Source organism: Hyposmocoma kahamanoa, unplaced genomic scaffold, assembly GCF_003589595.1.
Source record: "Hyposmocoma kahamanoa isolate Upper Pololo Valley unplaced genomic scaffold, ASM358959v1 99536, whole genome shotgun sequence".
In the NCBI taxonomy this organism is placed as follows: Eukaryota; Metazoa; Arthropoda; class Insecta; order Lepidoptera; family Cosmopterigidae; genus Hyposmocoma; species Hyposmocoma kahamanoa.
Window position 1 is genome coordinate 37,320 of NW_020655938.1, and position 12,354 is coordinate 49,673.

At 41.4% G+C, this 12,354-nt stretch overlaps 1 protein-coding gene across 1 annotated transcript; it reads right to left on the reverse strand.

The window, feature by feature from the left end:
* Positions 1-2,893: 2,893 nt before the first annotated feature.
* On the reverse strand, positions 2,894-3,457 carry LOC113239106. Its single transcript, XM_026475970.1, has one exon. It carries the CDS (start codon positions 3,455-3,457, stop codon positions 2,894-2,896), a length of 564 nt encoding a protein of 187 aa, XP_026331755.1.
* Between the last annotated feature and the right edge of the window lie 8,897 nt (positions 3,458-12,354).

A 12,354-nucleotide genomic window follows, 5' to 3' on the forward strand; every position in this document is an offset into this window, starting at 1 on the left:
CCTGCGTATGGTTGGTAGATATTAGCTGGCTTGGTCCAGCAGAAGTTGTGCTCACGGTTTCGGATTCGACAGTGATTGGTAGCACAATGGGGGCATCATCTTGATTAATGTGGGTACCAGAGTCGCCTACAGGAGCTAGGGGTTGGTTTGGGTTATTAGGCATGTTCTCTGCTTCTCTACGGGCATTATCGAAGATCTGGTTAATCATGTCATCGTTTTCGTTGTCATCAAAATTAACAACGAGAGATTCGATGCTATTATGAAAAATCTTGGCTCTTGATAAGGCATCGGCGTTCGTATTCTGTTTGCCTTTTTTGTAGACTATAGAGTAGTCATACTCCGCTAATCGAAGACGCCAGCGCGTTAACTTCGAGTCAGGGTCCTTTAAGGACATCAGCCAGGTTAAGGGCCGATGGTCTGTATAAATGTAGAACTTTCTACCATATAAATACGGTCGGAAATACTTTACCGCCCATATTATGGCGAGTAATTCCTTTTCGATAGTAGAGTAGCGGGTTTCCGTGTCAGAGAGTGTACGTGAAGCGTACGCTACGGGTTTGTCTGAACCTACTGTACCCTGGGATAATACTGCACCCAGAGCGACGTCAGAGGCATCTGTTGTTAAGATAAAAGGGCTATCAAAATCTGGGTATTGTAAAATGGGTCCGTTTGTCAGTAATTGCTTACATTTTTGAACGGCGTCTATAAATGCGGGGGAATGGACAACTCGTCTGCCTTTCTTCAAACATTCGGTTAAGGGCTTAGTCAATCTAGCGAAGTCGCGGATGAATTTCCTATAGTATCCCACCAAACCTAAAAAGGCTTTGACATCTTTGTGAGTAACAGGCATGGGAAAGTCTAGAACGGCTTTGATCTTATTGGTGTTTGGTTTAAGACCATCTGATGTAAGTTCATGTCCTAGGAAAGTCACTTGTTTCTTAAGGAATTCCGATTTCGCTAATTGCACTTTGAGATTGTGAATTTTAAATCTGTCAAAAACTTGTTTGATTTTCTCAATGTGCTCTTGTAGGGAAGTAGATACAATAATGACGTCATCCAAGTACGTAAAGACATTATCGATTCCACGGAGGATGTGGTCCATAAGTCTCTGGAAAGTGCTTGGGGCGTTCTTTAGGCCGAAGGGCATTCGTAAGAATTCGTAATGACCTCTCTCAGTGGAGAAAGCGGTCTTCTCTACATCGTTAGGGTGCATTTCCACCTGGTGGTATCCACTGGCCAGATCCAGAGTGGTGAAATACTGGGCACGCCCTACTCTGTCTAAGATATCGTAAATATTAGGGAGGGGGTACTTGTCCTCTACTATCCTATCGTTAAGGCGTCTGTAGTCAATGACTAGTCGCCATTTGACATTACCTGAGGCATCTGGTTTCTTGGGGACGATGTGCACAGGACATGACCAAGGGGATACGCTTTCACGGATAATACCTTGGCTGAGTAGATTATCAATTTGACTTTTGATTTCGGCACGCTGTTGGGGTGGCTGTCTGTAGCTACGTACAAAGATAGGCGTGTTGTCACGCACGCGTAGCTCATGCTTTACCGCGTGAGTGAAAGTTAAGGGGATATTTTCAGAATAAAATATATCTCTATAATTGTAACACAATTTTGTAAGTTCACGTTCTTCCTCCTCATTCAAATGATTTGTGCGGATGTTTTTTAAATTTTCGCACAGTTCTTTGTCAAGTTCTTTGGTTGTTTCTATTGAGTTGAATTCACAGGTATCTAGAGCTTCTGATTGTGGCACTAGGTGAAATGGTTCTGTATTAAAGAATGTAGTTATTTTGTTAGAGGAATTCCGGACAGTTGTACGGAATAACCCATTCTTGACAGTAACGAGAGCTGCTGGGGATATTACATCAGGGGACCACGCGTGCTCATCGTGTAAGTAGTAGCCATCCGTATAGTGCGTCTTGACCGTAATAAGCTTTTCACAACTGGGATCTATGTTAAGCTTTCGAGTTGGGTGATCAAAATGAATGGGTATCGCGGCAGATGAAGTTCGTAACATTTTGTCCTTCAGATCAATATTGCTAGACATATTTTTTAGTAAGTCAAGACCAATTAAACCTTTGTACTTAGGGTCAAAATCGAACAGTAAAAATTTATGTTGCACATTACTATTAAATAGGGGAGGCAGTGGTATGTGCGCGACGAAATCATGAGTTGATCGTGCGTGGGCGGTTTTAACTTCAAATGGTTCGTAAGTGACGAAGTTTTCTAATTTAGTGCCATAAACAGCGCTTGGTGATAACATAGAGCGAGAGGCTCCAGTATCTATTAGAAACTTACCTTGGAATTCGGGTATTTCTATGTAAGGCAAGTGGTCTTTGTGGTGGTTGTTGAGTTTGACTAGCTGTGGTCGTCTTCCTCGTTGGTGACGGGAAAATTCTGACTGGGACTTACCTCTGTCTCATGAGTAGATGGTAGGTCATAAGGGGCCTCACTGGTCTGATAGTTGTTATACGAGTATGCTTCTTCATCATAGTAAGTCTCCTGAGTTACGTTCGAGTCTGCTTCTTCTGGGGCCATGTAGAATAGGTTCTGCTGTCCAAAGTTAGGTGCCTGTGGCTTTGATACTGATCGCATCGTAACGTCGGACACCTTCTGAGGCTGGTTCCAAGGGCGTTGCGGGATGTTCGGTTGCCGAAAAGCTCCAGAGTTCCTAAATGTACCTGAATTATTATTTCTAAAGTTACCTTGAGTTGGTTTCTGATGCCACAGTAACATTGGTGGTTTCTGTGGCGCACGCTGCTCTGCCGTCCAGCTAGATTGGGGTTGAACATTTTGCACATATTGGGGTTGGAAATTATTACTGTTAAAGGCAGGCATATTCAAACGTGGGAAAGTATGTTTTTGAAAACCCATCTTCCCCTTATTTTGTACCATTCCTGGGGGGGGGATTAGCCGCTAATCTGGCCTCCTCCTGTCGGGCTACCATTATAGCTGCTTCCAGTGTATTAGGTTTATCAATACGGACCCCTAACGACACGTGAAACTCCAATTGGTTAACGTATTGTTCGATAACCATGCATTCGTAATACGATTTATCCGGGTTTTTACCTACTGAGTACAGCGTGTCTAAAATTTCGCGTAGACGTTTGCCATACGCCTCAGAATCCTCTGACTTCTGACGGCGGGTTCGCGACAGGTCCTGCATCACCTGTATCTCATTGCGGGGGTCGCCTAAGCGACGAAGTAAGGCTTGTTTAATGTCAGGCCATGTATTCAAAGATTTTTCGTACGCGAGCGCATCGAGAGCGCCGCCACTAAGTCTACTTTTAATAAGACATACTACTAAATTTGAAAATGATTCTCCTTCCATATGGAACAGCTGTAGTACGTTATCGACATCAGAAATAAACATATTTAACCGTTTCGGATTACCGTCGTATCGCGGCATAAGGTCGGACAGGGTTTTGAAATCTGATTCCGCCATTGTTATACTTAATTAAACGCGGGCCTATACTTTTGGAATCAAACAAAAGCGAATCTATGACGATAATAGCCTATAGACAGACACAGCGTGACACTTATAAAATAGAACGACAGGAAATAGAGCAGATAGGAACTTGGTAAACGAGAGAGTACTCACCACAGCAGTATCTGCATCTCCTATCGGGTCTCAACAGCAGTGGCAGCTCAAGGTTCCAATTCTCCGGACTTCAAGCTCCACGACGATCGCCAGGGATAGGTTCTCTCACGGGAGTCTGGATGCTGCTTTTCTTCACCCGGTAGTGCGATAGAGGGCTATACCGCGAACTCGCGATGATGATAAGTTTTCCGGGTGTACCGCGAGAATTACCGACTGCGCCAGATATGTATTGGCGATCGAAAAATAGGTTTTTAAAAAGTAAATTTAATTATAAAAAGACGTTGTTTATTCAATAAGAGCTGTAATGAGACTGACTATAAATAAAATAACAAATTGGTAATTCAAAAATGCATTATAGACAATCTTGCAATAAAACGGCACGTGTATGTGGATGCGTAGGTACGTCGTCAGCAATAACCAGGCGTTACGTCCTGGTAACTCGCGCCCAAACCTTTTTTTTTCTAATTTTTAATCTTTATAGATACCCCTGAGCCCAGGGAGACTCTCCCTGATGTGGTGATGTAGGGACTCTCCCTCCAGACTGAAAGGGCCTACCCCACTAAAAGTCGAGTCGGCGCCGTGGGGTCGGTGCACATTCACCACGACGCCACCCTAGCGTAAGCCCTTGCTTACGCTAGGGCTCCCGCGCCAATGAAGGGGCAGGTCAGTTGTCCTTCGACCCGCCCCCCAGATGAGTGAGGCCGTGCAATGTAGGCTCCGGAGTCCCTGCATTGCACGGAGAGCCCGCTGGCCTCACTAGGGGATCAGGCGAGCACCGAACTGCCTTCGCCTTCTCCCCGTACGTCTGGGCTGAAGCGGGTGCGCGTCCGCCGCGTCCTCGCGCACCCGCTCCGCAGCCTCCTTTTGCGTCATAACCTCTCCGCAAAGGGAAGCCACCGCCTACCAGTTCTCCTCGCTACCGAGCATGGCGTCAACCACGCCCGGAGCGAGAGGTCCCGCCCTATTGTCCCCGTCAGAGTACGGCGCTGCTCATCTCACCGGCTGCACACCTCTAGGGTGTGCTGCGTGGTGTCATCCGCAGCGCCACACTCATGACACGACGGGGACGGTTCCCTCCTCACCACTTTGTGCAGGTAGTGACCGAAGCAGCCGTGCCCAGTCAGCAGCAGCAGTGGCCCGTGGGACCGGCTCACCCACTCTACGAGGACAGGATGAATCACCCCTATGGTACGAGCTCCATAGGGGGCTCCGCCAAGCCCTCTTTCCACCGGTCCCGCATGCGCTGCGCCGCGAGGCGGCGCTCCCGGTCGACCTCTTGGGGAGCGGGACGCTCGCCTCGGTCCCTCATTTCCCGCCGGTAGGCGTGAACTTTCGCCAGGACCTCGGCTTCAAGGTTCCACGGCGGAGTACCGACGAGGACGCATGCGGCAGCGCAAGCCACCGTCATGTACACTCTGCACATTCGCAGGGCGACCACCCTCTGAGGCCTCCTCAGCAGCGATTTCGTCGCCACTGATAAAGCCCCACTCCAAATGGGAGCCGCACCGCCCAACTTCTGCCCCTCCCGCCGAAGACGGCCACATTCGTCTTCGGCACGGCGACCTCGAGCCCCAGCAGTTGTATTCGGCGGACCACCTTGTCCGCCGTTACTGAGGCTCTTCGGGCCGGCTCCTGGAAGGTGGTCCCCCGGACGGCCACCAGCGTATCATCGGCGTACGCGATGACCGCCGGCAGAGGGAGCAGCGACTCGCGCCCAAACCTGCCTACTCACTACTTATACGCGTCAGAAAATGCAAATGCAAAATTTGTTCATAAGTAGGATTATTGGTTGAATATAACCAATAATCGTATGCCCCATTGTTAATCCAAATTCCAAGACTGGATCGACTAAGACTTTGTAACGATGGGGCACTAAAAGTATGGTCCCATACAAAAAATACACATTTTATTTTTTTCCTACTAATCTATTAGATTTATGGCAAAATGTGATATGACAATATTTAATTGGAACAATAGGATCTCTCGATTGACATTTTTTTTAGAGAGGTATCGTGAAAAAAATCCAATGTCCGCAATATTGCCGATCCCACTGTGTCGCAAAGTTTAGATAAATATAGAGTACCTGCCTGTCCCCAATCACGTCAATTTTTAATGTATGTAAATTATTTCCCGAATCTCGAACAGATCTAGGACCCAAAAAATATTGTCGTAAGGCAGTCTCCATTTTCTGTCTAGGGTTCCTCGAAGTTTAGGTAAAAAACTCTACTATTATTCCGATCCTTGCTCATTATGCAATGATTTCATAAAATATTATTGTCTTTTATTATGTTTAAGGGTTTCGTTTACTTTTACCCTATAAAATTACAAACTGGTTGATATTGTTCGTCAATTAATGGATCGTGCCCCAGTTTATTTCTTGTTTATTACGAAGACGGATGAAATATAAAGCCCCAAATATCAATAAAGTATACGATAATAAATAATAATAATAGTTCCAAACAATTTATGTCCTATGAGTACCAGAACAACGGAATTCATTACGGGGCACTACCTACAACACCCAGACTACAACCAAGTTAGAAAATTTGTTTCCCAAATTGATTCTACTTGGAATCGAACCTGAGAATTCTTCATCTAGCGCCCATATTGTAAACCGCTGGGCCACTAAGGGAAATAATTATCATAAATGTGTAATTGCACCGACTTTTTGTATGCGCAGGCGCGGCTTAAGTTAAACAAACTTTTGTTTTGTTACTACTTACTATATTCAATAAAAACGCCTGTCACCTCATACGTCAAAAAATTAAATTAATTTAAGTAAATTTATCTTTCATCTTCGTAACATCCTATCTTTTATCAACGGAAATAGATCTTTCGGTAGTTTAATTAGGGTGACGCCGCGTGGGTACCCACAATGTACGCCCTTATGACACACTTATTTGTAAATAAGTCCCTTTTAAAGTTAATTACGAAATTCAAATATAATTAGTTAATTAAGATCGTATATAGTGCAGTATCTAAAAATATTTACCGTGTATTGATTTTCTTTCACAAATCTTATTTAAATCTTTTACAGTAAAGAACATCTCAAGTTTGCCCGAAAGTCACCCGTAATGCAACGGAACAAAATGCGCCATTACTAAACTTCATGTGTTCACTATGTCATGTTTTGCTCTTGAGTGTACAAAGTCTTACGGAACCATTAGTAAGATTATGAAGAGGGTATTTTTTCATCATCATAAGTTGCCACTTGCTTCGCATATCGAGGCTATTATTTCAAAAGCCTCCAAAACTTTTTGACGCGTAACTCCAGAATTTTCAGACAGGCCAAAACACTAAAAATGTTACATTATAATTGCTGTCGATTTACAACCATGAATGCCATGTGGGAGTATTTGAGCCTTTTAAAGCAAAACTAAAGGTAAAAAAAAGCATTCAATGATTGGTCTAACCCACGAAAAACGCTAAATTAACTAAAATAGCCTACTTGGAATCCTACAGCTGCATAAACATCATAAGGGCTTTTGAAAACTTGCGTTAAGCGAAGAAGATTTTGCACCCACCCAGGTTTACAGTGTATTTTTCAGTAAAAAAAATGTTATTTAATTGTGTGTACGATATGTATTATTCATTTGTCCCCAGCCACCTGCAATCTGGAATACGCATCGCAGGTCTGGAGCCCTCAATACCTTACCTATAGTATCGCGAATTGAAATGTGCAACAAAGATTTATTCAGTTTTTATGTTTTGGAACTAGAGAGCACTGGAAGTGCGACATCGAATTGCAGACTTAGTATTTTTACTAAAAATTGCTTCAGGTGCCGTGATCTCCCCGGAACTCGTGTCCAAGATTTCTCTTAGAGCCAAATTCCAAATTCCGGATTCCGGAAAAAGGATTCTGAGCTCAGTATCCTCGCCACACGTCTGTGTGTCTGTCGTCACAGCACTGATTTTCTGCCAGAACCTCCCTGGCAGGAACTACGGTCTCACATTTGTGTAACTGGTAACATATGAAACAAAATTAGCACAGACCTTGAATCAAACTATTTGAGGAGCGAGAAAGTGGAAAAGAAAAGAAAATAAAATAATAATTTACACAATAAAAACCGACAGCGATTGTCAATTTTTCCTACAAAAACCCTTAGGTTTAATTCGCTTCTGTTAACCTCTGGTCTCTTCGAATTTTCGACGGAATGCATATCTCTTACATGCGAATAAGAGCTTCAATGTACAAGCAAGTTGATATTGAGATTTTTAACACTAGTGTTGCATCGAGAAAAGAGTCTTATTAGTAGTTTGTTTTTAGCGAGTAGGTAATTACTAAGTGTTGCGAATTTGTCATAGTACAGTATAGTCACTATTTATATACGTAGTTATAATTTAATGCTTATTAATATCAACTTAATGTGTATCTATCGGTGAGGACCTATAATTGGCTTTCCATTAATATTTAAGTTTTATTCTGTAAGATTGAGATTGCAGCAGTAGAGCTCCTTGTGAAAAAGTCAATTCAGGGAAGTACTGCCACCTTACTCTTTAAAACCGGAACGTAACAACGCTCCCATTACCGCTTGGCGGCAGAAACAGGTAAGGTACATAAGGTATCAAGTCGACGTAGCTGAGTTTAACGTTGTAGCTGAAAGATAGCCATCTACCGCCTACAGTCCCGTACTGAATGATTTTTATTCATTTTAGAAACCATTGGTGTCACACAAACAGCAAGGTAAACTGAAATCTATCGCGATATAATCCCGCATGCCACTATGAGGGCGCTAAACCCTAGGGCAAAAAGAACCAGACTTGTCTTTGGCGACGCGTCCATCGGCACGACAGTCCTTAGATTAACGGAAAGAGAATAAAGGACAGTGAATAAATGAAGGGAACAGACGGAATGATTGGGGTAGGAATTATGTTGAGAGAGGACACTGTTGTCACGGAAGGTAGGCGATGTGCCAGCCGTAGCGCGGGGCTCCGCCCAGGTTCGCTAACCCGTGTATTCACTAATTAACTACCGGAACAGGAATATTTCCTTGAAAACATTAATTTTTGAGTGTCTGTAACTTTTTAAGTTTATTGAATGTCGCGATGTTTGCCAACCTGGATATACAATTATTGTTGTGAAATTACTCCCATAGTTTGTTATAATTATTAATACAAAGATGATAGATGAGATGAGACGAGATAAGACGAGATTCGAACCAACGAATTTCGTCGAATTTTTCCATGTGCTTCTTGCAGATCTTTGCCTGTAACTTTCGACACTAACATTGATCTTCTTAACGAGCTTTAATGAAATTCTTATATTTATAAGATATCAGTAAGCGTGAACAAGCACAATTTCAAAATAAGTGTATTATATATTAAGCTTTATTGTAAAAATGAATCCGTATAAAAAAGAAAGATGATTGTTTCTTATTTTTCCTTCAGTAACTTTTGTTCGAACTCACGTCAAATCGAGTTCTTAGGTTTTCGCGATTGTTACACATAGGAAATGAAACTATTTTTCCGAATTTAAATCGCGTATATTTGTTTTTTCAAACAAACCGACGTATATAAAGCAAGCATATAAAGCAAGTCCTACATGCGAATAAGTTGAGGATTCCACGCCAATGCCGCAGACCCCGTGTGAAACCACCAACAGTCGAGCGAAGACCTGCCATCTTACCTTACGTGAGAGGTGTTACAGACAAGATCGGAAGAGTCCTCAGGCGTGCATCTATCAAGACCTATTTCAAGCTCCTGAGGAAGATTTCTCAGTTCCTGAGACCCGTGAAATGTAACATCCCCTTACAGGATGCAGGAGTTTACAAGCTTGACTGTGAGTGCGGTCTCTCTTATATTGGACAAACAAAGCTAAGTATTTGTACCCGCGTCAAAGAACATATAGCTGATGTCAAACACCGTCGCGTAAAGAAGTCTGCAGTCTGCGAGCATATCATGGTTAAACCTACACATTCAATGAAGTTTGACAAACCCCAGGTCCTTGCAAAAGAAGTCCGTTATCTGCCCAGGATGCTGCGAGAGGCCATTGAAATTAAAAAACATCCTAATTTCAACAGGGAAGATGGTTTCTCCGTACCACCAGTTTGGGATCCAGTATTTCCTCTAATGAAAAATCCCAAACAGACATAAGACTGCAGTACTAATTAATATGTTTTAGTTTATTCTAATTTCTATTAATAATTAATAATAAGTTAAACTTAATAAAAATTCATTCAATAAAATAATTTGTAAAACTTAATGTAGCGTAAATTGGAATGTTTTCTTTGTAAAATTAAAAATAAGGTAATTAATTAATAACTATTGTAACTATAGTGAAAAAATAGGGTGGTTTGCATTAATATTAGACATAACTGGTTGAAGACTGTACCACCTCAGTCAACCATGGGACCTGTAAAGGGCCCGAAACGTCGGTTTGTTTAAAAAAACAAATATACGCGATTTAAATCCGGAAAAATAGTTTCATTTCTCACGTCAAATCAATAAAATCATTTCTTGTGTCTTAAAAAAAGTATATATAAATATATATAATAATATAAAAAAACTAATTCTCTAAGCGTGGCAAACTAAGGGATGAATCCGGAATCACTCACTTTCCGGTACCCAATTTCAATAAAACTCGGTAAGTAGATGTAAATCAGGTCGGTTTTTTTTATAAAAATGTTGTTGACTGTCAAGTTGTAACGTTACTGACAAATATGTTATTTTCTACACTTGACAAGTAACTAGACGACAGATTTTATGACTATTGTAGTTAACACAACAGCAATAAAATAACTTCAGTATTACCTATTTGTATAGTGAGTGTCGGGTGTCGGGAAAAAAATTGTAACAATGGTAACACCGCAAGAACGACTTGACGACGATGCCACAATAAGAAACCTGTAACTAGGGATAAATCGTTAAACAAAAAGACAGTCCTTTTTCTTTGCGAGGCTGTTCTTATTTCGAATTGAAATTTATCGTGTCGGCGGCGAAAGGAGCTGTCGATCGTTGGTGAACACTGTCGTACGTTATCCAACGCTGCTGAACGCTGCGATCGTCGCCGCCGTGTCGATCCCGTATTTGGCACAAAGCCAGCGCTTCAGAATGTAAGGAAATAGAGCTGGATCGAAGGTATTGTATTTCTTTCTAGATCTCTTAAGTTATAAGCTGAGATCGGAATAGGCACATTACAGTTACATAACTTCAAGGAAATAATACATATAAATAGGTTAACACCTCTCTCGGAAATCACGGAATTATTGTATTGTATTTTGTTCTATATTTTTGACTAGGTTTAGTAAAAGAGATTTGTAATTGTAAGTAAAAATAGAACTATAATAATAAAGCAGACAGCGGTCTTGCTCGATACGGCACGTACTATTCGCCGATTCTTGAACCTGAGTCCCTGACCCTGAATGACTATGCCCTTGCCGGGGAACACCGCCTCTTCTACTTATTAATTCGAAATTAATGCCATGGGCGAGGCGAGAATCTAAAATAGATATACAATATAGCAATATTTATTTATTTCAGAACTGCTCCACCAATTGACAGTTAAATACAAAATGCTTAACTCTAAGGGTTTGTTATTTGCACAATACACAGCCAGCTACACAAAAACCATTATATATATAAAGCTACAAGTTCTTACTCACTGATAGAAATAGAACGTATACTTCCTGATATGGTGGATTCCAAAGCAAAGAATCAAATATGAGAAGACCTGAATATGGAAAATATGAAAGAGTGATCAACGGCCTGCAAAAACTATAATATACGGAGGGAGTATTTGTGCATTTTTATGAGGTACACCAATTTCGGCCTCGGCACTTAGGACTTTGTTTTAAAAAAAATTAAATAGTTCTTTAATGGCAGCCATATTTAAAAATTACACAAATATATTTTGACCACTACTTATTATCGAACAATTTTAGAAATCTTTTCGTGCTAATTTTCAGTCCGAGCAAAGCAAGTTACCAATATAATAAGTTGCTTACCAATATAATAAATTACCAATATAATAAGTAGTTTTTTCTGCCGCCAACAAACGCTTCTATGACGGCCATATTTGAAAATGGCGAAAAACTAATTTTGAGCACAAATTATTATCCGGCACTTCTAGAGGCTTTCACATGCCAATTTTCAGCCGATTCAGAGCAAATCTCTTTCGGTAGCTATTTTTAATGAAAAAAACACACTTGTATGGCAGCCATATTAAAAAATAGCGAAAATAAACTTTTGAGCCCAAATTATGATTAAGGACTCCTAAACCTCATGCCAATTTTCAGGTGGATCGAAGTAAGTTTTTCTTCGGCCGACATTTTTAAATCGACGTCTTGATTTTTTTTAACCCAGGCAGTTGACCAGTGTTACCCTCTATGGTATTCCTCCTACCTATCTCTAATAGTTTCCGTGATAGGGCTTCGAAATTTGTATGGCGGCCATCTTATTTATTTGAATTTCGAACATTTTTTACTTTCCGCGGAAATTGACCAGGGTGTACCTCATAAAAATGCACAAATACTCCCTCCGTATATTATAGTTTTTGCAGGCCGTTCATCAATCTTTCATATTTTCCATATTCAGGTCTTCTCATATTTGATTCTTTGCTTTGGAGCCTATCCACGGACAACGCTATAAATATTTTTTTTTCCACTATATCAGGAAGTATACGTTCTATTTCTATCAGTGTGTTTGGTCAGAATACTCAGACCAAAACCAACTTAGAAATGTTCGTTTCTTAAATTGGCCAAAATCGGGAATCGACCTCCTCATCAAGCGCCCATAGTACTAAC